General features: G+C 42.7%; 2 protein-coding genes across 6 annotated transcripts; one reads left to right on the top strand and one right to left on the bottom strand.

Annotated features, from left to right (window-relative positions):
- The first annotated feature begins 2,642 nt into the window (after nt 1-2,642).
- On the top strand, nt 2,643-13,719 carry GATAD1 (GATA zinc finger domain containing 1). Of its 4 annotated transcripts, none has more exons than XR_008747473.1 (7): nt 2,643-2,940; nt 3,054-3,179; nt 3,668-3,727; nt 5,169-5,352; nt 6,076-6,314; nt 6,464-6,519; nt 7,948-13,719. XR_008747473.1 is itself a non-coding variant. In XM_055805972.1 (6 exons), exons 1-5 carry the CDS (start codon nt 2,752-2,754, stop codon nt 6,264-6,266), a joined length of 750 nt encoding a protein of 249 aa, XP_055661947.1. In that variant the 5' UTR covers nt 2,643-2,751; the 3' UTR covers nt 6,267-6,314; nt 7,948-13,719. The 4 variants fall into 4 exon arrangements, 2 of the variants coding, with proteins under 2 accessions (XP_055661947.1, XP_055661946.1); XR_008747472.1 differs by having other exon boundaries at nt 6,404-6,519; XM_055805972.1 differs by lacking the exon at nt 6,464-6,519.
- Nucleotides 10,948-27,947, bottom strand: LOC101911834 (1-aminocyclopropane-1-carboxylate synthase-like protein 1). Of its 2 annotated transcripts, XR_008747471.1 has the most exons (15): nt 27,551-27,947; nt 27,359-27,418; nt 25,951-26,021; nt 25,068-25,137; nt 24,687-24,753; nt 23,007-23,104; nt 22,266-22,343; nt 19,475-19,575; nt 17,726-17,812; nt 16,473-16,518; nt 15,765-15,906; nt 15,532-15,674; nt 15,251-15,404; nt 14,334-14,559; nt 10,948-13,651 (listed from the first exon to the last, which is right to left on the bottom strand). XR_008747471.1 is itself a non-coding variant. In XM_055805970.1 (14 exons), exons 1-14 carry the CDS (start codon nt 27,845-27,847, stop codon nt 14,390-14,392), a joined length of 1,584 nt encoding a protein of 527 aa, XP_055661945.1. In that variant the 5' UTR covers nt 27,848-27,946; the 3' UTR covers nt 10,948-14,389. The 2 variants fall into 2 exon arrangements, 1 of the variants encoding a protein (XP_055661945.1); XM_055805970.1 differs by having other exon boundaries at nt 10,948-14,559; nt 27,551-27,946.

Raw genomic sequence — 27,947 nt, 5'->3', positions numbered from 1 at the left:
AGCTGAGGTTACACTGTGCAAAATCCCTCAGTGAAGTCAGGCGTTTCCAATTCCAGTCAGGCCACAGACTAAGAGTTGCCTTTCAACCCACTTCAGCTTTAAAGAGAGGCTAGTTCTTTTAAGGAGAATCAGGAGATTAAAGATGATGCTCAAAATTTAGGATCAACATTGTAAAACTTGGGATCCTCTAGAGAGGGGTACTTTTAAGAAGTCCTCAGCCCCCATCCCCTGCTACCCGTAAGTACTCTGTATTCAGCAACTCTCAAATCAGAGCATTTCTGCTATTGCCTACATAATGAGTTAACTATCAAGTAACAAAAATCACTAGCCCATGCTAATTTTATTGGACATAACTACAATAAAAGACAGGCTGTTTTCAATTTTTGACAAAACATCCTAACCACTGGTCTTTCCATTACCTTTCAGGCTAGGTAGGGAGTGATCAAACAGCACTGAGAGCAATCTCTGCCTCTCCATCATGGTAGCTCTAACGGCCTTTCACAAGACCAACAGAATAATCATACTATGCACTGTAATCTGAAGTGGTTGTTTTATTGAGGTTCCATTGAAATGACAGTCATTAATGAAGCTGCACTTTGACTTGTCAAGGAATACTGAAAACACTTTTCTGCCAACATTACATAAATATGGTTGTCTAAACCCCACTGAATTATCTTAATTACCACCTCAAATTAGGGTTTTTAAAGCTTGAGGTTTGTTTTTTTCTATTCAAGTTATAATTTCAAAACTGAACAAAAAATCATGGTGGATAAGTTATCAGAACAACATACAGTAGCATATTTAATTAAGAATATAGAGATATATGTAAAATACATACATTCTACATTTGTGGCAGAAGAAAAGACTCTGCAGCTTTGTTTTGAAAAGACCGAAGGGGAAGAAACTGAGAGTGGGGGAAGTAGTAGAAAGGCTACAGCAAAACTGGTGTTGAAAAAAACCCCAACTATTTCCAAATTTACTTGTTATCCATTAACACTGTATCTCATAAACCTACAGAATAAAAGCCTTCACAAAGTATTAGGCACTCACTTGGGCAGAAATGGACACTGTTACTTCTACTGCTTTTCTGTGCATACTAGTGATGCTATGCCAGCGTGATGGCACTGAGAGGGCCTGGGCAATGGAGAACTTCCGAGCTGGGTGGTTAGGAAGGCAGGTAGGGAGAAGCTGCAAAAAAAAGTGGTGGGAAGAGTTTAAAGGTCTCTGTGATCTCACTGATCTCCATGACAATCACACAAAACTACAGAGGGATAGATGAAAGCACAGGGAAGAACAGAAAAAAACCCAAAAAACCAGCCCAAGAACTATGAACCGCTTGAAAGAAGATGCAAGTAAAATAGGGTTTAAATCAAAAACAGGAAATAAATTTGGCACCTGAGATAAGAAAGTCAAAGCTGGTGTGAAAGAGAGGCATGCAGGAGGTTAAGCAAAGCTGCCCATGAGTCAGCACCAACCCAGGCATCCACTGCAGCTGCATGAGTGGAGCATCTGGTAAACAGATCCCTGCTAATTATGTCTATTAATTATGCAACTGTTACCATAACACCGTTCAATGGAATAGCTTTATTTTACCTAAAATAATGATGTTATTTTAGCAGGATCATTCTCCTCTGTGTAAAAAATGTTATTAAAGAAGATTATATGTTCTTCTTGTCCACTGAGAACAAGACAAAAAGAAAGAAACTTAATTTGCACAAAAGAAGGTTTAAATGAAACCTAAGGATGAAGGCTTAGTATGGAAACTAAGAGGCTGCAAATCCTCGTGCAGGAGTGGGTCTGCCTTTCTTAACATCAGACGTGAGACACCTACCCAGGATGGCTGGGGGCCATGCAGGTGGCATCGGGGTGAGGAACCACCCTTAGCTCGGCGGCTCCTGCATTCAGCTCACCGGGCCTCACGCAGCCAGTTCGTTCCCCGGCATTTTAAGCTGTGTGGTATGTGCCTGAGGGCCCACGCAAGAGGGCTGCTGGCGTGACGAAGGCTGAGGCTGGCGTACCCTGAGGGTCAGATCCACAGTCACGGCTCTCCCGGATGAGGACAACACGTGAGCCCACCTCTTCTCCACTGATTCCCGGTGCGCAGGGCGACGGCACCGGGGCACCTTTGCGACGGCGGCGCCCGGCGGCCCCCTGCGGGTGGGGACGGAGCGGCCACCAGAGGCAGCTCCTGCGCTTTGCTGCAGCCGCCGGGGCTGTCCTGGCTGCTTCTGGCCCTGCCGGGACTGAAGGGACACTGCCTCTCTGTCACGGTTCTTGCTGAGGCCAGAGGCGCGCTCAGCCCGGGACAGGGGCCCTTTCTCTCCGGGGACCGGGCGCCAACGCCCGCAGAGTGCCATTCCCGAGAGCAGCAGCCCTCAGGCTGCCAGCACACGGGCCCAGGGCGCTCCGCTCCGCCCTGCCCGCACAGCCGCCCCGCAGGCCGCGGCCCCGGCGGCACGGCCCGGCCAAGCGGCGCCCACCCGCCCTACCGGGGCACAGGCGCGGCGGCCCCGGCCGCTGGCGGCAGGCAGCCCCGCGGGGCTCGGCGGGGCGGGCGCGGAGGCGAGGCGAGGCGGGCCGGGGCCGCCCCCCGCCGCCAGCAGAGGGCAGGGCCGGCCGCCCCGCTCCTCCCGCCGCGCCGCAGCGACATCCGCCGCCGGCGGGAAGGGGCCGGCGCGGGGCCGGTGTTGGCGCCGCGCTCCCGCCGCCGTCTCGCTGCCGGGGGCCGCGGGCCCCGCCGCCGGCCGCAGGATGCCGCTGGGGCTGAAGCCCACCTGCAGCGTGTGCCGCAGCACGTCCTCCTCCATGTGGAAGAAGGGTGGCCAGGGCGAGATCCTGTGTAACAACTGCACCGCCCGCTCCGCGCCGCCCGGGCCCGCCGCCTTCGCCACCACTTCGGCTGCCGCCCAGCACAGCAACGGCGGCGGCGGCGGGAAGCAGGTGAGCCCGCCCGGGACGGGTCTCGGCGGGGAGGGCCGGGCCGGGCCGGGGCCGCCGTACCTCCGCCCGGGGCAGCGCCCTTCCGCGTACTGACTCGGCGGTTTCCCCCCTAGAGCAAGCAGGAGATCCACCGGCGCTCCGCCCGGCTGCGGAACACCAAGTACAAGTCGGCGCCCGCCGCGGAGAAGAAGGTCTCCACGAAGGGCAAGGGGAGGAGGCACATCTTTAAGTTAAAAAACGTAAGGCGGTGTGCGGCTCGTTGCGGGCCCAGGGAGGGGCGGCGGGCCCGGGGGGGCGCCCTGTCCGTCCACCGAAGAGACGGACCCCGAGCAACCACCCCCGCCCCGGCGTTGGGCCCCGGCGCGGCCGCAGCGCCAGCCCGAGAGCGGCGGGGAGCGGGCGGGGAGCGGCTGGTGCCGGCGCCTTCCTCGGCAGCCGGGCCCTTCTCCGGCGGGAGGGAGCTGCGTGAGTAGGAGCCGTGTGAATGTAGTACCCGCTTCTCCACTTAAAATCCTGAGAACGAAAACGCTAACTGTATTGTTTTCCATTTTAAAGTGCAGTAGTTTGAAATGTTTGCACCCGATTTCTTGTCTTTACTAATTTTCTAAGAAGCTAATGTATCAGTATGTTGTTTGAAAGATAAAAAAACCCCAACAACCTGGAATTACATCGTATGATTGATTTGTTCTAACACTTTCGGTCTTCCATTTCTGTATTCTTTTCGTAGCCCATCAAGGCTCCCGAGTCTGTATCCACTATAATTACAGCAGAATCAATCTTTTATAAGGTATGGTTTATGCAGATTTGTTTGCAAAATAGATCTTGCTGTTCCTTTTTCAAATTTCAAGGATTATCACAGATAGTGAAAGCACTAGAGATGTATTCACAGAGACCATTCTTCCTTGCCTAGCAGTTGTGTACGATGTTCCTTTGCCTTATGTTATAGCCGTTAAATCTTGCAAGATGGTTTACGACTGTAGCCTACGTACATGTCGTCCCCCCATTTTTTTCTTCCAAGAAAAAGATGCATCTGGTTTCCTTAGTAGTGATTGCAGTCAAGGTTTTTAAACTTTTAAGTTTCACTGTGCAGAGGTCAAGCAAAGGTGACTATAGCTGATGATTTAAATTTATGTGATGTTCCCTACCTTGGGCACAGAGAATATTGCCCGTGGAAGGGATGGGTTGCACTGCCCTAACATCTAAACGGGCTCCCATTTCAGAGCTGGGTGCAAGCAGTGTTGAACACCCTGGGAACAAGGTCGGTTGACTATTGCAATGAAAGCAGAAGCTAGCCTTCTCACGCTTGCTAAGGTGTTAAGTGTTCTGAAGTTCTGGAATTTGCTTTTGTTTCCTGGTAGTACAAACAAACCATTTGAAATGTCTTTTTGCCAAAAGAAAAGGTCAGGGCTATGGGAGACCGCACAGCCAGAGGAGAAGTGGAAGACTCAGCTTCCGTATGCTCTCTGGAGACCTGATGCTTCGTGTCTGGCATCTAAGATGACTCTCTGCTGTTGACTAGTTCAGAAAAGAATTAATGTCTTTTTATTGCGTGTTTTTGTTTTTTATAAGAAATTCCTAAGAATTCTGTCAGAAGTTTTATTTACCCTGATCTCTGTTCTGATACTGTGCTGTGTTGAGAAGGGGATTGTTTGGGGTTTTTGTGTTCCTTTTATCTTTTGCAAAAAAAAAAAACCCTCCTGGATGATTCTTGGCAAATTATGATCTTAATAGTGCAGGCACTGTCTTGTGCTGTGTGACACTGTTGTAACATGTAGTGAATTGCCTTTGCTGTGCAGCCTTGCGTGTTACGGAGCACCGTGGAAGGTGGCAGGAGGTGGATCCGTGTTTTGGGATTCCTTTGCATTCAAATCAGTGAACTTCTTTGTAGACAGAAAGCTGCTTTCCCTGCGCACGCAGGGAAATCAATATAGTTACCTTTTCTAGAAGGTGGTGTTGCGCTCTCGTGTTTCTGGTAGAGTGAGGCCATCTCCACTGTGCAGCCAGGAGGTGTAGGCTCGGACTCCTGGGCACTGGGTGACTGCAAAACCAGTGCTGATGACTGCTTAAGTGAGACTGCACTCTTATCTTATGCCACCATTATTTTGCATGTGGCTGAATTAAGGCTGTCTTTCAAATTTGGGGTAATTTGAGATACTTAAGATATGAATCAGAGTCATAGAATGAAACTTACAGAATCAGATTGTTTAATTATCGTTTGTATGTTCTAGGGGGTATACTATCAAATTGGAGATGTTGTTTCAGTGGTCGACGAGCAGGATGGAAAAACATACTACGCTCAGATACGTGGGTTTATTCAGGACCAATACTGTGAAAAGAGTGCTGCGCTAACCTGGCTCATTCCTACACAAGCCAGTCCCAAAGATTGTTTTGATCCAGCATCCTATATCATAGGTAATCCGTAGGCCTTCATTTTATACAGCTGTTTATATGTGCCTAGAAGAAGGCAGAGTTGTATTTTTTTAAGTGAACTTACTAGCTTGTCAAGATCATTTATGCAATTTCCGCATTTTAGACCCTAATCCTGTAAGCGTCTTGTTTACTTCAATAACCTTTTTTATTTATCTTGCGTATAACATATGATTAGCATTACTGCAGTGAGTGTGATTATCTTAAGTATTTGTGCTCACAGACACAATTATAGTCTTGCAACTTTAAAGATCAAATTGTTACTCCATAGATAGAGGCACAGTTATTAAAATCTGATACCAGTCCAAGCTGTTTCTTTTAAAGTGACCTGAATTAGCTGATCTTCATCTTGGGTACTTAAAATATGTAAGGCATAGAGAGTGTTCTGCTACTGATTATAAAACTATTAATAATTCAGAAAAGTTCTTTTGAAAGGCCATAAATAGTATCTATTTAAAATACATTACCTGAAGTACTTCACACAAATAACTGAATGCTTCAAACTGGTTTGGGGTGGGGGTGTCAGGCCAGCAAAATAAAGGTAAGTTTCTTGCCTAGTGTTTGAGCTACTTTGCTAGGAAACTCATTCACTGAAAAGGTGCATTCTCTAAGGGATGCTGGCTCTGGCTGCGTATTTTTAAGTCCTGCATACTCCAATTTTATGCCTTTAAGTTTTGTCGTTGAAGAATCCTTTTTTTTTTCTCCTAGGACCAGAAGAAGATCTTCCAAGGAAAATGGAATATTTAGAATTTGTTTGTCATGCACCTTCGGAATATTTCAAATCTCGATCATCTCCCTTCCCTACTGTTCCTACAAGACCAGAGAAGGGCTATATATGGACTCATGTGGGACCTACTCCTGCAATCTCCATTAAAGAAACTGTTACCAACAATTTATAATTTTTTTAAAGGAATACTTTGGACGAGTTATTTTGGGTGTATTCTCAGGTCTGTGAACCCCATACAAGAAGTTTAAAAAAATTATAAAATACTCATTTTACTTTATGGATTATGGTATTTATTTTAATTTATATCAGATCTTTGAAGTGGAAGGTTTCTTTCCATTTGATGCGTCATTTCCGTGCTCTGTTCTTCAGGCATTATTGCTTATTTTGGGACAAACCCACAAGTTTCATGTCATCTTCCAACTCTGGTGAGCAAATAATTGACTTCTGAAAGTTGCCTTTAGTGTTTTTATTTTCTAACTTATTTTCCAGAAAAGGAGTTAAAGACATCATCATCCAGTACTTCATATACTTGTAGTTGTGTATATATATACACTTGTATATATACTTGCAGTTTTTGTTTACTTCTTAAATAATTTAAGACTAGCTCCAAGTAAATGCTAAACTTGGTCAGTGATGCAGTTAGCAGTTTTCTGTTATACTGGAGACAGGAGTGAACTACTTAGGTTTTAGTCTGAAGAGAAATCTATCATCTGCAAAGCAGTACTCTATTTAAGTCACCTTTAAAGGAATTTTGTTCAATTGAATCTAAAATATGGGCCTACATGTGTAGCTTCCTGCTAAACTTTGCTTATGTAAGGGGACAAATTTCTTGGAAGGCTGGATGCAGATTTAAAAATTAATGTTGTTTGGCCTTGCCATCCTGGCATCCTCGTGACAGAAATGTGTCTTCATCTCCTGAGCCAGCCAACACTGATGTATGATTTGAGTTTGTGTGTGTGTTAGCTGGGTCTCTTAAAATTGATTTTAAATTGTTATTTTGCAATTAATGACAGTAGAGAAAAATCCTCAAGTAATTCAGATGAAAAAAACATTCGCTAAGGAAAATAAGAATGATTTTATATATTGACAGTCTCAGTATATTTAAACAGCAGAATGGGAAAAATGCTGCATACTAAAATACCAATGTTCTGCACTAAACATTTTACAAGCCAGTCAGCTCCAGACACTATGAGATGTGATTCTATGGCCGGAACTCCCTGGGGTTAATGGTTCTCACCAGAGCAGGATCAGTCCTGCTAGTTTTGTTTCCAGCACAGACCGCTCAATTTTATTTCATTTTTTTAATGTGAATTTTGCTAATTTTGGAGATGCAAACATAACTAGTAGAAATTGAGTGACTCGATAAAACATACAAAGCTGTCATTAAAATCATGACAGATTATTTGTGACATAATCCATTAATAATACTTACTTTTGTCTTCAGAGTAAATAAAAACAGTAACAGGGTTACAAATGCAGTTATTCTTCCAGCTTGCAGTATAGTTATTGTATTGTGGGAGCTAAGGCAGAAGAGGCAACCTCTTAGCTCAAAAAGGTCAAGCAGAATGTAAATCAGTGAAAGAAAAACGCTCAAAATATTCAATCTAAAATAATTCTAATATACTTCCAGCTACAGTCTAAAAAGGACAAAATGTATTTATTTTTTTTTCACCTCCCTTAGTATTTTTTTGTTTTTGATGATACTAGGGAGTGCTAAAAAATAATCCAACTGGGCAAGGATTCTGATGGGAAGTTCCCTAAAAAATGTGGAACCACAGGCAGTGTCTTATTAAAGCATTGTAACTTTATAGATACTTGAACAATTGCGCTGTCTTTGTTTTTTTTATGTCCAGAACATCAGCCAGTAACATGGGAAGGATGACTGACGAGCTTCTTACAGACACAGGTGAAAGAACAGGACCTCAGAGAGCAATGTCTCTGTGAAAATTCCTCGTATTAGGAAGAGCAAAAGGAAGACCTGCAAAATGGACTCTACAGCAGAAGCGATATTATAGGATCACATGGGGAAAAGCTTTGATGCCCTGCAGCTGAAGGAGCTGAGCTCACCCATTCTCTCTTTTCTTGTTCGGTATCTCCCATGCCAAAATTTAGGTACGTTTCATTCTTGCATCATTGGACTGTGAGTGGATATACTACTGGTGAATTTATGGCCATGTGTTAAGCTTCAGAGTTTGATGACCCGCCAACAGACATTCCCGTTAAGCAATTTTAGATCTAAAGATGGACTGTGGAGCTAAGAGCTGGAAGAGTATATATAATATACTGAGTAAGGTACAGAATATGCAGGATGCGCCCTGATACATACATTGCAGTTCCATCTCCTGCAGGAAGAAAATACCCTTTTTGTAGTTGTAGAAAACAAAATCCAAAAACATTTGCCTTGCAGAACAGGAAAAAGTTTCCACGACAGAAATAACACAGACTTTTTTTAAAACTACTTCTAGAGGAGAATTTTCACTTTTGTGTCTTTGTAAGAGAAATAATAAAAGAGCTTGAAAAGGAAAAATCATGGACTTAAGCAATGTACTTGCTTCTCAAGGTGTAAGAGGCACTCAATGAAGTCGTTTGGTTGGCAATTGTACGCAGGTTAATAATAGCAATACTCATCCAAATAAAAATAAAGAAGCAAACAAAACTTTTCTAGTGACTGATAGCTCAACTAAACATAGGAAATAAAAAGTAACAGCTTTATTTGCTGAAAACAAAGCATTCGGATTTCATATATGTGAAGACTGCCTATTAAATACTCAATATTTTTTCAGCATATTTTTATATTATTGAAATGGAGTCTTCGTTATGAAAAGCCATACTCATTGAAATGGAAAAATGACTCGCTTCAGATGCATACATGCAAATAATTTTTTCTCAGGTAGTTGTCTGTCATATATTTGTAGGCACTGGGTCTGTAGTAAATTTTTTACCTCTAAATTGCCTGAGTGAGTATTGTTGAAGATGTGGAGATTTGTATTTGAAGGCTGGATCAAGGGGAAAAATACAAGGGCTGTATTTTCTAGAACTGAATTTATTCAATTTTCCAGGTTTTAATAATTTATGCCTAGAAACTTTTTGATAAGCACTGTAGTGGCATACCCATGGGGTTTACATTCTAACAAAGGCTTTTTAATTCTGCTGCTTTGTTGGGGTGTCTGCATCTCCTTCCAACGCCTGAACGTGAGGACCAGAGCTACCTGGGCCAGTACAGACAGCCTTGGGTGGGCAGGATCTGAGCCCATTACAGAGTAGAAGCCAGACTTGGGACCCAGTTAACAGATCTGGCCTTAGACCAACTTTTTTCCCTTCCCTCCATGCCCAAGAGCCCCTAGCTGTTCGGTTTTCTTCCTCAACACTTTGCACCTCACCAAGCACAGCAACACACGCTGACTGAACATGTGAGCCCTGAACTTGCAGAGAAGCTACAATGGTTGCATTTGGTGCTATAGACCAACACTGACCATTTCAACCTGAAGAACGGGCTGAGAGACAATGAAAAGCCTAACAATCAGTAAGTGGAACTTTGCGGTTTTCAACACACAGGGTAAGTGTATATATATATATACACACTTTTTTTTTTTTTTTTTTTTTTACTATCCTCACGTTGCAATTCCAGCCTTCAAGGAAGAAAAAGCAGTATGGAAGATGTGAATAGAAAGTGTTAAGAAATTAGATTAGATTTCCTTCTCATGCCACCAAGACAACCAGAAGATGTAGGAAAAGTAGCAAAATACTAACCCGGTTCACTCCAGCAGAGGTCCCAAGTGGTACTGTTAACAGCGTCTTGGTTTGTAACACTTATCTGAACAAGCGGTTTGCATCATTTCCGTGTACTTTGGAAGTGAAAGCCAGCAATAGTACTCCAGCTGCTTTAATACCCTTGTCCTAGGAAAAGCGCAAGCAGTAGTTACAAGACTGCAAAATACACATTTCAGCATGCACCTTGAGCACAACAGGATTGCCAAAGTGTGAATGAAGAAAAATGTCCCCCTGCTTGTGCTCAGTGCTGTTCCCCTTGGCTTTCTTTGCATACTCTTCAAACCCAGGTTTCTTTACATCCACAGCTCCCAGAGGGCCAAGAACACAAGGTGATGAATTGTCAAAGATGACTGATGAACAGTGACAAGCAACGGTGCTGAACAGTAAGTTTTATACTGGTGATGGTATACAGGATGATTTATGCTGCCTAGATTTCAAAAGTCTGTGTCTGTGATCATCTCTGATGCTTTCTGGAGCCTGTGTGCTGAAGATGAGGCTTACGCAAAGAGGGTGACTTTTCCCTTCCTTCCACATTGGAAATGTATATTTAATAGATGTTGTGAATAGTCTTATTTCCCCTACATCGCTGAAAAAGCAAGTAAAAGGAAACCAGCAATTGCCTACTTAAGGAAGGTGGGCATTCACTGCTGATGTTAACATCTCCACTAGCAAATATGGATGGTTTGTATGTCACACAAACCTGCAAAAGGACACGAAACTTTCCCAGGAGCCGCTAATGTGCTGTGCCTGAGGCAAGGCAGTCATTGCAGCAGCCCATACTGCTCAATGCATCCAAAGCAAGCAGGCTCCTGTTGCATTTAGGGTGTAGCCCTTCTTATTTACATTTTTTTAACCTGTTAGCCTAATCTGCCAACTACTTGGAAATTGAAGCCAATTTCCAAAATTGTGGGAATCTGCATACAGAATTTTCCAGTTACCTCTCCTGAAGGCATCATGACATAGCAGAGTGAAAATGTTATTTAGCTGGTTTACAGAGGAACAGCTTTATTTATTTTTTTTTCTCATGTCCTGCACATGGAGGTGGAATCCCAGGAGATCTTCACTTGCTGTTTTTCCACCAGGATCTTACTGATACTGATCCTTCGCACTAGTCATCGTTCTGCACTGGGTGTTTTGTCCATGTGTTTCCCATCTTCTGAAATATCACAAAACAATTAGTGACTAGTAACTTCAAAACAAGAATTGACTGTAGGAAGTATAATGAATGGCCAAGGGAAAGCTTTGTCATTCTTTCTCGAGAAACAAGGTCTTTACCTATGAAATCTTGATCTCTGTGCACCTATTGGTTCAGAGCTGGATGCATAAACTAGCTGTAAAGTCTGACTGCACAAACTAGTCATGGCATTAAGGATTTAAATATTACATACACGTTCAACAGAACATCATCAAACGTTATAAGCAAATATCAGGTAGCAAAGCTTACTGAAAAACTTACCCATGTTCATCCCCTGCATACAACCAATAGTGGGATGGTTGTACAGTGTGTAAGGAAGCCTTTTGTGTCAAGAAGATCAATAGTTTTTCATGGTGCTGATCTTACTAACTTCTGGTTCAATCTTCCTGCTTTCTTAGTTCTTTTGTTTCTAAACTGCTTAGTAACAGACCACTGCTAGGCAAGATAAAAGATTCGTCCCCTTTTCAAACAAACTGTGGAGGAAATGGAAGCGGATGCTGCATTTGTCGTTGGCCAAAACAAAACCGAATCAAACTACTTCATACCTGCAGAGTTTGCAGAGCCTGTCTGTGGCTTAATTGCTCCCTCTGTCAGGTACATGGAAATGGTATGCTGAAACTTTAACATATCCATGTAAGGCTATAGATAGAAACACATACTGTGGGATAATGACAGGAACGTACATTGTGACATGCTTCCTCCATAGGCTTTCAAGTCAAGCTTAACCTGTTCATAAGGACCTACAGCCCACCCTGAGTAAGTTGAGACTGTCAAAAAAGGAACTGACAAGTTCACTGTAGCTTTTAGTGACCAACATTTTTGACCAACCCACTACAGTACTTTGAGGTAGAAACAGTGCCTCTTGTAGAAAATTAGTGTAACAAAACTCAGTGCAAGATCTGGGGAAAATCTGTTTAACAACTCTCTTAACAAACTGGTTTTACACACTCACATTAATGCCATGAAGGAATGCCACGTGATAGGCTGGCTTGTTGCCGTCCTCCCCTCGTAGAAGTGCAGGGCCCTCTGCAGAAGCTGTCCATGCCACGGTCTTGTCAGCGTGCGACCATCAAGGCTTGCCCCGCTCCCTGGCCAGACTGCCTGGGCGCAGCTTCCATCGCTATTGATGCAGACCATGCCTTTCACTCCTGTTCTGCTGTTTCCGCTGGTGCTGGCACCCCGCCACCCACAGCAACCCCCACTTCTCTGTTACAGAGCTCTACATTCTTTCTTCCCCCAATGCTCAGAAGCAGAGTTTCAGAGTAACATAGGAACAGATGTACCAGGGCAAACCTAAACTCTGCATAGTAGCCCACCTCCAATAACGGCCAAATTCCAGCTTCTAATGCCTCACAGACTGGTATTGAGATCCAGGCAATCACCATATTACTTGCTGAAACACATTTCAGAGATGCGTGTTTAGGACTCCTCAGTAGAATGAACTGACTTTTCCAGCTCTGCTGTATCCTTTTTGGTGCAGAAGGACCTAAACTGCACGTAACCTTCAACAGCACACAGGCAGGAACACCACGGATTTTTATATTATGACAGAACACTTTCTGAAGTCTTTTCTATTTCTTCTCTAAGAATTTCTAACATTCAAATTCTTCTTAACAACAAGCTGGTGTTTCATGGGGGATCATTACTGAAGAGCAATGGTCATTAGACCCTACCATGGTGCTTTTCCTTTCCCTTTATCTACAGTAAAGTGCCTCTAAGTGCAGTCAGCACATTTTGTGAAGGGCTGTAGTGCTTTATGGCCAACCTTTGCTTTCACAGGCCTGAGAAGGTTACTCATCAGGGTTTTTTGCTGTTGGTGGTTTCACCCTTCGCTCTCCCTGTCAAGATCAGGCGAGTCCATTAAACACCACAGGCCTCTACACAGCACCAGTGTGACACCCCTGGAGTACTGGGCCCCAGTGTTCTGGGCTCTCCAATACAAGACAGACACGGACATACTGGAACAAGTAAAGGCAAAGGACCTCAACAACGATTACGGGACTGCAACACCTGAAATACAAGGAGCGGGGGAAAGCTGACACTGCTCAGCCTGGAACAGGGAAGGCTCAGGGGGAAGAAGATGAGCCAGACTCTTCTGGGTATCCAGTGACAGGACAAAAGGAAATGGGCACAAAATGAGAAACACAAAACCTGTTCAAACGTAAGAAAAAACTTTTTAGTAAAAAAGAGAGTGAGTGAGCTCTAGAACAAGCTGCTGAGAGAGGCTGTGGGGTCTCCATCCTTGGAGATACTCAAAACCCAACCAGACCCATCCTAGTCAGTCTGCTCTGGCTGACTCTGCTCCACGCAACAGCGTTAGACCATACAGTCTCCAGAGGTGCCTTCCAGCCTCAACTACTCTATGATTCTATGAGCTTTAAAAAGTGCTGTACCGCAGATTATTTATGTTATCAGCCTGAACAGTGCAAGGCTGCCAAGTTTAAAAGCTACAAAAAACAGGTCAAAGGCCGTATTACCATCAGGAGCTCAAATTCCAGGTTTATTAGGGAGCCACAGCGCAACAATCCTCCTACCGAGCCTCTACAGCAGCAGTCTGTTAATGCTGCAGTTCTAGTTTTCTCTCACCGAACCTAAACAAGGGAGCAAATAGTGAATTAATTCTACAAATACTTTTAGAAAAACCCCAACCAATCAAAAACAAAGCAAAAAAAAGTCTCCATGTAACTCTGTCAAGTAAGTATGTATTGCAAACCTCCATGGATTAATGTATGAAAATGCTATCCAATGAACACAGGCACACAGAAATAACCTGAAAGGGAGCCCAGAAGCCAAAACTAAATGCTTTCTCAGAAAGTACTCACTTAGGGTGCGTATACAGAAAGGTGTACAATTCTGAGAGCTGTGTATGCTTAAAGCGATTTCATGAACATACAAAAACATCCTACCAGCTACAGAAGTTTAGCAAAATTTTAGTATCACCTGATTCAGTACTTCCAGTATTCTGATTAAAATATACAGTCCATAATATATAGTAATGTGCACAGCTATTTTACCAGTGTTTTCAGAATTTCATAATTCAACAACTGTGCAAGTATGTATTAAGACTCACTGATCTGACTGACGCATAGCACACTTGAAATGGAGTAAAACCAAGTGCTGTACTTAACAGCGCCTAATTTCACGATATTCAGGAGGTCCGTTTTCCTTAAAATTCAACTTTAGTAAGTCCACTTGCAGATTATTAATGCCAGGTCACAGTGAAGCGAGAGTGCTATGCAAGGCTACAACCAAAAATACTGGTGTCATACACACCTTCAGTAAACATAAGCATGCTAAATTATATCAAATCATCAAATTAATATATTATTTTAATAAACAAGTATATTTTTTAGCTGGGAGACATCTTTTCCTGGTGTGTTTGAAGGTCTGTCAGAAGAATCTTTTTCTGGATTGCATAAAGCATCTGCAGTAGAAGATGCGGTGTTTGTGACTGGTTCAGCAGTGTAACTGTGCAACATTTGCTCAAGTCTCTGAATACCTGCAGAAAGGAAATACAGAGGGAGATAGTGACTGGACGTATGGAAAAAAATTCACCACGAGTGATTAAATACTGGAACGGGTTCCTTGAGGAGGTTACGCAATCTCCATCTTTATACAGTCTCCAGCTTGGCTGAACAAGGTCCCGACTTAGTTCTGCTCTGACTTAGAAACTGGCCCTGCCTCGAGCAGGACGCTGTACTAGATGACCCAAGAGTTCCCTTTCCATCCACATCTGTCTGTAACACTGTATGCTCTATATGCTTCACAAACATCCACTTTGTCAACAATATAAAGCATTCATTCAAGATTAAGTATTTTACAGCATAAGAGATGAACACATTTTTCGTATCTAATACGGGCCACATAAAAATGAGGGATGGTGAGGAATTCCATTGCAAAGCATAATTTGAAAGATTAAGAACACTTTCACATAAAATTTGGTTCCTTACTTCTGATAGGGTAAAAATAAATTCTAAAATTAAATTCTGAAAGCTTCAGAGGTTTAATATAATCCAGTGTATATTTGTAACCTGTGCTCTAGGCCAATCTAATATCTCTCAGTTCAAACAAATTCTAAAAATGACCCTCACAAGCTGACAAGAGAATAATTAGGTTTGAACTCTGTAACGTTAATGTTTCTTAAAACTTGGATGCTACTACATGCCATATTAGAAGGAAAACCCACTTACACAAGTAAATCTTATCTACAGAATCGGAGAAAACCAGTCTAAACCATCCAGGTTCATAACAATAAAAAGCTTTTCCAGGACTAATCAGGACTTTTTTATCCAGGAGCTTCTGCCATAATTCAAGTTCAGCTTCAAATGTCTGTGATTTTAAGAACTAAAAGAAGAAAATAATTTTCTATGAAAGGTTGAACAACTGCATAAATTCATTGAAAGTATTTTCCAGGACTTGATGAAGTGTGTCAATTTTTACATTCCCACCCCTTTTCAAACTTCTTACATACTTTTCTGAAGTCTGCCCACACATAGAGTCCTGCTGAACTTTTGAGTATCGGTATTCCAACATCTGCAAGCCCATCCACAAGAATATTCTGTGCTTCTTTAAGTCGCTTTTTGTTGGTGGGAAAAAACACATTATCCAGCCAATCTATCAAAGCAAGAAAAATGTAATTGTTTTACTTCCACCTGTAATGGAAAAATAAAACAGTTCAATGGAAACATTTCCAGTGTGGCTAACCTCTGTCCCTAAGGAATTGACTGAGAATGTGCTGAACAGGTCCAGGACAGCTATGGAAGACAGCCAGTTGATTCACAGCTTTCCGAATTTCTTGATTTGTGGTGTACAGTACTCCAACTCTGATACCACTCATACCAAAATCCTTGGAGGTCAAGAAGAAGAGAGTGAGGTGCAATTTTTAGTTTATGTTTGTGCTTTGTCAAGCCAGCAACTCTAGAGCCACTGTGATGTGTAAGAAAAAAAAACACCTTCTGGAGTAAATTCTCAATATTGCCAAATGCAGTCCCAAGCACAATGAAAACCAGGCAGCAACTTCTAAACCCTGCAGCATGGAGGCCAGTGGCTTTAACTGGGTTGTTTCTCACACAACTGGAAACATGCTTGTCCTGGCCCCATTACACCCTGCTGCTGCTTCCAAGCATTCATCAGCCGACTGTTCCCTCCAAGAGAAGAAAAGGCAAAATGCGACAGATCTGAAACATGCTTATACATTTCAATGCCTTCAATACATATGCATTAACTGTTGCTGTTAACTAGATCCCAAATTAAACTCCAGAGTTGAAGAAATTTTACACTACCAAAGAAGAAAACAAATTAATAAACAAAGAGAAACTTATTTTGGCACCTAGAACACAAATTATGTCAGAATAGCCCAACCAATTTTTGTGGAGAAATACCTTAAAACACAAACATAGTATTTTGACCTACCTTGCTAAAACCCCACATAAAATGTGTCCGTTCCGGATCTGGTAAACTGAATAAGAAAAGATGAAGATGAGAATTGTTGCTATAGAAGAACAAGTTATGCAAGGTACAAAAAATGTTTCAATTTGTAAAATTATAGTAATTTCTTGGTAAAATTGGTATTTAAAGTGACATGACATTTTTTTGAGAGATCTTTTAACAAATTATTACCCTATGACCCTGATCTCCTAAGTGTGTGCTGAGGCACAAATTTACAAAACAAAACAAAAAAAGAACAGAAAGGATCTGCACTAAGATGTAATGGTCCAGTTAAAATTCCCAGGTTCCCACTGCGTAGTCAGCGATCACACACACATTAAAACAAAACCAGTATTTCAACAAGTGATGCACGACTGCTCTTGTACTTGATGGAGAAGCATTGTTCACTCAGCTATGCTATATTTCAGGCAAGGGAAGGGAAAACCGAACATTTTAGGGCACGCACCTACACAGTGGGATGCACCTAAACAAAACCTTCACTCCTTGTCAGTGTACCACTGAAGATGGTAGGTTTTTCTCCTTTGTACAACTTTGTGCAAGCAGGGCCAAGGCTGGAAATTTCCTTCTTCAGCCTAATGGAGCTGGGTGAACTTTCTCAGTAACAGGAGTAGGTTTTTAGGCTTCATTTATAGTTCATGATCTTTTATGAGTGAGGGCTCGCTTGGGTTTGGTTGTATGACAGACTTGGAAATTTCCCATCAGTATGAAATTTATGCCGTTATATAAAGACAATCTTTCAGGGAAAGAAGTTTTATTAGTCACATACCAACAGGTTTAAATATTCTTGAAACATTTATTCTTCTCATCACACGTTAGGAAACTAGGAGCCCAACAGCATACTAGTCAGGAAGGAAACCCATTCTAGCAGGTATCTTGCACAACCTTAGGTGATTTCATTACCATTACAGCGAGAACCTTACGCCCAGGCTGTGTGCCAGGGAGCAACAACGAAAAGCAGTGGCGAAATGACTAAGGGCTCTATCAATTTGTATTGTTATTACCGTATTATACACATTAGCTGGAAGCAAGAGATCTGCCATATAAAGTTGTCTGTGAAGAAGATATCTTGCATTAACTAGCCTCGTAGTTGCAAAGACTTGGATATGGGTTAATTTGAACTACACCAGTTACACTAGCTAACCAGAAGTTTGAAAAAAATGGCATGGGTGCTGGATAGGATTAAAAATCTCTGATCCCTGCTAAGAAATCACACTTACCAATCTAAGCTAAGAACACTGGTGAAGGCAGTATCATCATAAACAGACAGCATGTATATTTCATCCATTATTACATGCAATTCATATCTACGTATAAAAAAATAGTCACATTAACATATTTAAAATAAATTTATTTGCATATATATATGTATAATCTCAACTACTGCCATAGCAAAGTATCCATAAGCACACTTATTTGCTATTATATTCCCCCTATAAATTTTACACGAAGAGGTGACAGGGCATACTGTTAGCACTTGTGCATCATCACCAACTTCTGTGTATACATATTGCATATTTCACACCAGGAATAACATTCCATATATCTAAACCAAAATCCAACTGCATGTTGAATCCAAGGGTTCTCTGGAATATGCATGGTCCTACCCAACTCTTACTTAAAATTTAAAATGAACACAGCAGCATATTATAAACTCCTTTACCCTGCAAGATTTCTCCAGTGAGACTAGGTAAAATGCAGTTGTTAGATTTTAAAAAAGACTTGTCATGCACTTAAAATAACCCTCTATACGCTCTCGCTCTGAAAGCCAGTTAACAGCAAGCCATATTACCATACTGGATACCAACAAGCCATGCACATATTTACAAATACTGAAAAAAATGCAGAACAGTTTTAAACACCCAAGTAGTGCAGGTATCCTCTTCTAAGAAAACCTCATTTAATTTGATTGTTGAGTTCTACAAATTATTTTAAAATTAAGTTTGTTTTCGGAACAGTTGTTACACTAAAAACTATTGTTTCTAATTCTTATCCCCTGATATTATTTTAGTACTTAGTATTTAGGAAGTAGCACACTGAATTCTACCAACCTCCACTGCTCTTTCCATGAAAAGAAAATCATGCCAAAATGCAGGAATGTTGTGTTATCCCCAGTAATCTTTGGTAATTAATGAACAATTAATACCAACCTACTCTATTTATGATTGTCAGAAACTAAGTATTGTTAGCTTTCAAAGTGTACAGGATTTTGTGATATTCTTTGGCAGAAGCTCACTGAAATAATGAAGGAACGTATCTTTTCCTAAAAAAATACAGATCCTTTTCAAAAGGAAGTGCTTTTTCTCCACCAGTACCCAGGGGATTCAGGAGACGGTTACAAGCTTCGAGCTTAGAATATGAACTCTGAGCTGGGAAAGGATAAAAAAAGTGGAATGGGGATGAGGTATTTCAGAAGTATCTTCCTTTGATGGAAAGCAAATTGCTTGCACATCTTGAGCTAAGCAGGTATAACAAATCCTACAAAACTTCAGACTGTTGACTTATTTCTTGCCAATTCAATTTCTTTCCAACAATATCAAATGTTAAGATTTTCTTATTTTGATAATGTGTCAAATGACAATGCTGACCATGTTATCTACTACTGCTAAACACTGACAATGACCTGCTGTCATTTTTCTGAGCCATGCATCAAGATGTTTAACAAACATTGTTAGGCAAATAAAAAGCTTTGTAAGTTTAAACCACACCTAAAGGAAAAAAAAAATCCCAACAGTATTTCATTCAGAAAAACATTGCTGGATCCCAGTTCAAGCAATTTTTTCTAGTATTCCCAGAAAGGCCAAGTAAAAAGGATGGCTATGCAGGAAACATGATCAGGACCCTGTCCATCAGCCCACCTCCTCTGAACATGTACGGGCAAAGAACAGGCTATCACCAAAGGTGATTTTTCATCACTGCTATATTGCATTAATAGAAAATGAAACAGCAAATAGCACTAGGGCTCAAACCTGTGTGCAAACTCCAGACATTCTTTCAGTAGCTGTGCTGGGTAAATGTCCCCTAATGGATTGCGGGGGTTGATCAGGATCAATGCTCTGACTCGGATGCCCTGGAAAAAGAAGAACCAACAGCTGAAGACAACAACATCAAACCAATGACTAGCAAGGATGCAGCGAGGAAGTTTGTGAACCTTCAGTGAAAAGCCACTTTTGAAAATTATTTAATTACATACTATAATTACTATACAGACTAAGGTTCCAGCTACCGACCTTGTTCCATAATTTACCCAACACCACCCCAAAACCCATACTTAATAGTTTATCAGTAAATGAAAATCAGGTTAGCACCCATTTGAAACACCCATTGATATCAACAGGCAGGATTACGGTGTTGTAGCGATTAATACTGGTTTTACAGGCATACTTCCAAAATAATTTCCCACGACTGAGCAAAGTTACAGCTGATAAACGTGGGAAAGCTGAACAGAAACTGGACTTTGACATCTAATAACCTGCCAAGTAATTACTTTTTAAATGCTGCTCCTTTCTTTAAACAAGTAATAGGAACTGCAGAAGACTGAAAATGGAATTATTTGGTGTTCTATGAGATGCGCAGAGGTCTTGAGCAAATAATTACTTTTTAATTGTACTTTATCAACAGTGCAGAATTTCTTTACAGAAATCCTCTCCACAGAAGCTAAATATTCTACCGCATAATAAGAAGACTCCCAAATGACCAAAAATTAGATTACAAGTACAAACATAACCAGTCTTTTTAAGTCTACAGGTATTTTTCAGAAAGTCACCCATTTTCTATTTGCTAAAAAAATCCTTAATGTACATTAATGTAAACTATATGCAGCAAATATATTTTTGGTGTACACAATCACCCAGTGCAATGACTACAGCAGGAACTTTCAAGACTTTAAACTTATCAACAGGAGACTGAAGTAATGTGTTGATCATTACTTCATGTTTGGGATAAACTTGAAATTAAACTATTATATATTTTTTGATGCCACATTTTTAATTTTTAGAAAACTCTACCCACTGCAAATTCTCACTCCACCCAAGCCTCCTCCAAAGGAGATTATTTGCAAAGATCAACTCCCAAGGACACCAGGAAATAAAGTTCAATGATGAGGAAGCCCTGACGTTCGCTTTTCGTGCCACGTGTAATTTGTTTGAACATTAATGAGTCCTATGAGCAAGAACTTTGTAAGAAATGAACTTTCAGTGTATTGCCTTTGACTCCAGTTACAGAAAGAAATCACCTTAAAACAAGAGAAGATGCAAATCCTGAGCACAAACAGTTGTTTCCACAAGTAGTCCTTGCACAATAGCATACTTGGTGTCAGATATCTTTGAAACTGGCGTGTATTATGCTGAAGATGCTGTTCACGGGAACAGCTGCTGTGGGACGGCAGTGTCTCGATCGTTGTTCTAGTCTAGCTCCTCTAGCTATTTATGATATGACATGTATCCAAAGCAGATGTTTATAATATTATTGGTGAGACAGTTTCAGCTCTAGAAGCCTGACAAAACACATGCGGATCTCTAAAGAGTTAATTTGGTCTGTGACCCAGCGCCTTGTCCAGCCAGTTCATGTCCTGACAGCACCACAACGCAGCAGGGATGCTAGCTGCCTCCTGCTAGGATCAAGTGAGAAGTGTCTGAACGCTTGGGCTCACACGGGCTGGCAAAGGCACAGACAGATGACACAGACATACAGATGGTGTCTAAACATAGGCACCGTGCTGATCAAGCAATTTTCTAACTAGGACAGCTTCAACATATCTATAAAAAAAATGTTAAGATACATTTGTGTGCATCCAAAATACCCACTTTTTTACATGTGTCCTTCCTTGTTAACTATCTTTATCATTAAACCTAATTTTCTATTCTGGAAGAGGACACAAGAAGTCTATCTCACTTCATGTTTTTGAAACATCACTACCACCATCACCGTCTTTGGTGACCACCACTACGTTACCATCTTCGGTAAAATGTTTTACTATTCAGCCTGTGCCTCCTCCTTCCAAGGAAGAGTACACGCAGTTGAGTGTAAGTGCATTTACAATTTTCCATTAAGCGAGTGGATTATGAGTATCAAGACAATAAGAACAGGAAACATTTTAGCCTGAAAGACTGGTGAGCGCTATTTTGTGGACAATCACTAAACTAAACACTTCCACAAGGAAGAAAAGCAGTTCCAGATACACAGAGGAATGGAAAAAAAAAAATAGATTTGTATGTGACAAGCAGTAATAACCTCATTTATGAGATCCCGATCAGAATAAACCCACTGACCATGCTAAGCATTTCGAAGTAATGAACTTCCCTAAACTCTGGAAAAATTACATTTGTAATTTTTTGTTTGCTAGCAATTTCTTGTTAGCTGGAATTCAGAAGAACCCTCTTCAAAATCACATTATACATGTTCCTTTCATTAACGGAATGGGTTGTTACAGTAGCATATTCTCTCTCCTGAGCGTCAGAACAATAGCTTGTTTGCAACACTTCAAATTCCATTAAAATCTACAGAGAAAGAAACTTGGTCTTGAAACACAAGTTAAGATCTGTTCTTCATAAAACAGTCAGGGGGCTTCTCTGCTTTTTGTTACAGTGCCCAGATACTATAAAATCAATTCCACTCCTGTTGCCAGAGTTGGAACCACCTCAGCCACAAGACTGAAAATCTGCAGAGATGAAACTGTACAAATGCTTCAATGCTGAGAACATACGCTGCTTACAAAGTAACTACAAAAACATGAAAATCAGAAATCAATGCTATTGATACCTGCTTTTTAGCTTTCTGTAACGCAGCTTCTAATTTTTCAACTGTTAACTGAAAAGGGTGACTTTCTTCATCAGCCACCTAAAGAAGAAAAAATCAGCAAGAATAGAAAGATACAAAATATATTAATATATTTTACAAAGGAGACAGTGAAGGAAACAGTCTGACCTCGTGAAAATACAATTGCTACTGGCTTTTATAATATAGGAAAGTTAAACAAAAGAAGTTACTCATGGCACAGACTCAAGGGGGGAAAAACAGCAGTCTAACGACAATACTATTATCAGCTCAGAATCTGAAACTAAGATCAGTCTTTTCTATATAATTCATTGTTTTGCATTTAAGCGTACCTTGCCCTTACCCAAGATTATACTATCAGCAACTTACAGAACAACATGTGTACCTGAAAGATCACATTTACTTTTTCTCTGACAGAATGATTTGCAAAATGTGACTGAAAAATTTGCAAACCAAATTTGCTCAGAGTAGGAGTGACAGACTTAGAGCTGACAAATTAATAGTTCAGCATGTCGGTGCAGAACAGTGTCTGCGCAGAACAAGCATAACCCTATATATCTGATGACAGCAGCCTCCTATCATGCTGCAGCCTGAGAAAAAGACAGGCTGTCTCTAAAGCGGTAGACTGGACCTGTCTCTTCACTTAGATTTGGTTTGCATTTTCAGGGTTTTTTGACTGTTCCCTGTGAAATGTCTGTTAAGGTACGTGAATAGCTAAAGCTTTACCTCACTGAATAAGGGCACATGAACAGGCTGTATTCCACCATATAGCCATGTTTTCGAATTTATACCGCCATAGTATGGAGCTGGAATAAGATACCCATCTAAAAATATTAAAAAATGAAATGAACATTTCTCATGAGCCATTATTTCCTTATACTCTAATAGGCTAAACTGACAATCTAAGAAATTGACATCTGACTCACTGTCAAAGCCCTCACTGTGGCCTAAACCAATATTTAAACAAAACTGAAAATTCAGCATATATCAGTCAACCTGAATTCTTTCCCAATATTCTTTGTAAGTGTTTGCAATAGCAGATTCGACAGTCATACGTATTTTCAGTAAAAGGGAATGGACCTGATCAACTACTTGGTTTATTTCTTCAAATAATAATATTGACAAATAATGATTTTGCTCTCAATACTTTTGCTAATGCTCTGTTACTATCGATTTTTCATGAAGAATTGCTGCAAACCTCAGACTACTTCTTTCTGGTTGCCAAGGTGCTACCTTACAGCCAGGGAGCCTACAGCACTGTGAAACTTGTTTCCCTCCTCATATTTTTTGCTGTGAAGGAGCCCCAGGTTGTGTTGGCTCACAGGCTCAGCCTGTGAAGGTTGGTGTTCTCCTGGAGATACTGCAAAAGCCCTGCGTGCCAGGGTTTCAGAGGGGATGGAGTGGGCTTCCTGCATTAATGAAGGGGTAAAAAGGCGCCTGTTAGCTTTCAAGTGGAAGAGTTCCTGTTAAAACTGTGCAAATATAATGAAATCTGAACATATCAAAATAGATATGGATACAAGGAGCCATCAGTACCGTTATCCTTTAAAGCTAAAAAACCCTCATTGGTTTCACATGGTTTCACCATCAATATGCTGAAGTCACTGCACCACTCTGCGTTGCTTCACCCTCCTCCCAGGGGGTCTTGGTGCCGGTAACAGGGTGCTATGGGTGGCGGCACAGCCTCCTGCACTGGAGGCTGTATAAGTCATCCTGCTCATCTTCCTTCCCTGGCAGGTCTCTGGATTCCCCATTCTCTGCTGTACTGCACACCAGCTCTGCTTTTCCTCGTTCCAAACCAGAGAGGTAACTATTTTCCCTTGCTGGGCTCTCTTTTTTCTCCTACTGCCTGCTTCTGCTGTGAGCAGAGTGTTTCCCGGGACCTCAGTCCTTCTGCTTTGCATTCCCACCTCTGCTTCCTCCTCACTACCACCCCTGTTTGGCCAGGAATCCCTCTTTTGCTACAGCTCCATTCTTCTGTCCCAAATTACTTCTTTGTGTTTTCCTTATCCAGTTACCCAAATTTTCTCTAGGTCCCAGATTTCAACCCAGTACACCTCCCTCCCTGTGTGCCTGCTCCCTCCAGCTTCCACCACGGCTCCCACCTCTTTTTCTCCTAACTTTTCAAAATATGCTGCGTTCTCTTGATGCCCTTCTCCTCTTCCTGTAACACTCTTTAAAAAACTATAGGTTGCATTCCAGAAAGTGAGTGGGCCCATTGACACCTCAAAGGTTTTCCACCATTCTAGAAACAGTGGCATTATTTCAAAGACACTCTGCCAGCGACAAGGATTTCCTTGCCATGCTTCATTCAGGCAGAGTAACAGCAGGCTGTCAGAAGTCACAGTACGATTATATTCACTGCGAACAAATGTTTTTAAGTAAAATTATCAAGTTTTTACTCACCACCAGAGTCACATAATACGGTTGACAGAGTAGCAAAAACAGAACAACAGCCATTCATAACAGTTATCTGAAAGTAGTACATAATTTCATGTAGCAGTCAAATACTTAGCAAAAATACAAGCACTTGTTTAAATTCATAAGCATCAGCACTAGTTTAAATTCAAAAAAACAGCATGAAAAAGCCACCCTACTACACCTATAACACTAGTCCCTGAGTGTTAAAGCTTGCCCACTTTTTCAAATGGAAAATTAACACCACTAAGACTTCTGCAAATCTTGCATATATCCCTCCTGTAGTATCCTGCTGACATTTGTGTTCAGATTTATTCATCTTTATCAGTTTAGGAAAAATAAGATGCAGAGATAAAGCACTTGTCTTACATGTTCTGGATTCAATGCTTTTGCAGCTCTGGCATAGTCAGTTAGAAATTTGGCAATTTCTTCTCTGAAGCTAAAATACAGAATTAAAGTCAAATAGGCAATCACGTAATTCTCAGGAAATAAAAGCACAAAATACACACAGAAGAATGAAGCTTACCAAAACCAGAAAAAACACATAATTCATTCTGTTACAAAAGCCTTGAAGATTTTGATTAAATAATGCAATTTCCTCAGATATCTAGCGCACTACATTTTGCAAGACAGGAGCACACAGAAGCCATCTGCTACCCTGAATAACAGTGACTGTGCCTCAACTATTACTGTTGTACACTAGAAAAACGAGAAAAGAAAGCATCTCTGAGCCCAAGTCGCATCTGTTTTTTGGACAAAAATTTGGGTGAAACAGTGGAACCTGAGTCAATGACAATTCTTTAGATCAAGACAGGCTTTCATAGCCTGAGTGAAGGCAACGGTGGAGTTCCCTATAGATCTCCAGGGAGCCAGTATTTCCTCTCTACTCTTCACAGACCCCAGAGTTTCAGATTATCCCTCACTAAAGACTAGAATGAACCATTCCAGGAGTGATTCACCACATCAGAACCATTCTCCACATCGATACATGCTCTCCTGCTTGCCAACAAGCCCCCAGACCTTTGACCTTTGCCATTCTGGGTCTTTGTGGCACACCGAGGGTGGGAAGAAAACCCGAACAAAAACTCAGAAAAGCAACTCCTGCACAGGAATCCGAGAGCTTGCCAGCATGCAGGTTAACAGTAACACACCTATCCTTTGGGCTTACCAGAAGAGTGAAACCGCACCCAGCTTCACACCGGGCATGGCTGACAACAAGCAATGTGATAAATGGGAAAAACAAACTTCTTACCTTCTAGTACCTTGTGTATCAGAATACTGGAAAAGATCAGGCTCCAGATAATTCATGTCAGGTCTTGTGAACTAGTGACATGCAAGAGAGAGAATGCAGAACACAGTGTTCTTGGGAGTTTCTGTTCTGCTGTAGCAGAGTAAAAGATTTTTTTTTTTAAAACCCCATTATTCATTAATGTTAAGGAAATGGAGAATATAAAAATTAGTGAGTTACAATTATGGTTATACTTTAAACTTCTTTAGTTTTAAGATACTAGAAAACATTAAAACATCATCAAAAGGAAGGAAGAAAATAATGAAAGAATTATTGGGTTATTCTGTCATATATGAAACCAAGTCCTGAATAACACATTGAGGAAACGCATCCCAGCTGTACCTATGAGATTCGGCAGCCACTTCTGAGATACATTAAAGCTCAAACAATGCTTGCAATACTTATGATACCAGCTTTTAATCCACGTCAACTTTGATTAGCTTCTCAATCAACAGAAGAAAAGTGACTGCAACTCTATGCACTACAGAAGAAAACTCACTGTATTACCAGCAGCTGCTTTCTTGCTCTTGAAGCAGGTGCCCCCCGCACCCCCTGAAAACTGGCCCAGTCCTATGTTCGTTGTGACATTCCTTTGGATTTATTCCAAAGAACAAAAATCCTCTCTGACTTGCCTGCGCTGCCAGCTCATCAGCTAACCCAACTGTACATGGAGCTCACGCCTGACCCTGCGCCACAAGCACGGCAAAGGCAGGAGCAGCTGCGCATCACCTCATGGAAGTGGGAGGGAGAAGCAAGAAGCAAGTGGCATGCTGCAGGGCTGGCCGGGCAACTGGAGCTTCGCGTGGTTAACGCCTAAGGCAGAACCCCATGCCTTCCCGCAGATGAGCCAGTATTAACAGCTCTGGGGGAAATACTGTCTTTAAAGAAGGTGCCATTTCCCCACAGTGGCGTTTCCGAGACTGGCTCGTACCGTGGCGCACAAGCAGCGTTAACGTTTATGTTACAGCTTGAAATTTGCTCAAAGCCTGAATTCCATGGATGGCGCATTTTCAGTCAAAGCTTTGGCTTTGCCATCGGACAACCAGCATCTCATCAGGCCGCGACTTCCCCCTCTGCAAACATGCTTCTTCCCGAAGGCTGCCGTGCCGAACTGTGTCCTCTGCCCTGCAGGCACCGGTACCGCCAGCCCCGCTTGGGGCACACGCTCCGTTAAACGCAACTGAAGTAGAAGCAAAACCAAAACCGCCCTGGTTTTCCACCGTCCGCAAGTTTTCAACGTAAGCATTACTTGGCAAAGCGTGTTTCCAAGCGTGCAGCCCCAGCAGCACCGGGCCACCGCACCGGGCTCCCGCCGCCGGCCGCCCCCAGCCCGCCCCGCCCCGGTAAGCGGCCGGGGGCCGGCAGCACTCACTCGCTCCTCTATCAGGTCGAAGCAGAGCTTGTTCTCGCTCGTACCCAGGTTCAGGATGCCCTGGAGGAGACGGCAGCTGCTGAGGGCGCCGCTGCGGGGGCGGCAGGCACCGGCCGGGCCCCCCCCGCCCCGGCCCCCCCCCCGCCCCGCAGCTTGCCGGGCCGGGGCCGCGGGCCCGGCCGCCCCCCGCACCTGCGGGTTGCGCTCCCGATCGAACGGGTCGGCCACGTAGAGGGCGAAGCCCGCGTCCAGCAGCCCCGGGGCGCCGCCGGCGATGCGGGCGCCGCGGGCAGACAGGGCCGGGGCCGGGGGCGCCGCGGCAGCCCCGTCCACCCGGTGGCCGCTCATCCTCCGCCGCCCAGCACCGCGCTCCGCGGGGGTTCCGCAGCGTCCCGCCGCCCCGCCCCGCCGGGAGCCGCCCCCCAGCCCCGCGGCGAGGGCGGGGAAGGGGCCCCGCGGCCGCCGGGCCCCGCGGGGCAGCAGCAGCATGGCGGGGCCTCCCGCCCGCTCCGCGGCCGTACAGGGCGCTGGGAGCGGCCCGCGGCTCCGCAGCCGCCGGGGCACGCCGGAAGGCGCCCGGGACCAGCTT

The sequence above is a fragment of the Falco peregrinus genome, chromosome 5 (assembly GCF_023634155.1).
Source record: "Falco peregrinus isolate bFalPer1 chromosome 5, bFalPer1.pri, whole genome shotgun sequence".
NCBI lineage: Eukaryota > Metazoa > Chordata > Aves > Falconiformes > Falconidae > Falco > Falco peregrinus.
Note: the sequence above shows the minus strand (reverse complement) of the source record. Positions and strands in the feature narration are given on the sequence as shown.

Bases quoted from the DNA above. Each gene is read 5' to 3' on its own strand.
- GATAD1 (XM_055805972.1), top strand. From the start codon at position 2,752: ATGCCGCTGGGGCTGAAGCCCACCTGCAGCGTGTGCCGCAGCACGTCC. The intron at 3,180-3,667 runs GTAAGGCGGTGT...TTCTTTTCGTAG, and splicing joins ACATCTTTAAGTTAAAAAAC to CCCATCAAGGCTCCCGAGTC. The intron at 5,353-6,075 runs GTAATCCGTAGG...TTTTTCTCCTAG, and splicing joins TCCAGCATCCTATATCATAG to GACCAGAAGAAGATCTTCCA.
- LOC101911834 (XM_055805970.1), bottom strand. From the start codon at position 27,847: ATGCTGCTGCTGCCCCGCGGGGCCCGGCGGCCGCGGGGCCCCTTCCCC. The intron at 16,519-17,725 runs GTAAGTGTGATT...TTTCTTATTCAG, and splicing joins AGTGTTCTTAGCTTAGATTG to TTTACCAGATCCGGAACGGA. The intron at 15,675-15,764 runs GTTAGCCACACT...TTGCTTTGATAG, and splicing joins TCAATTCCTTAGGGACAGAG to ATTGGCTGGATAATGTGTTT.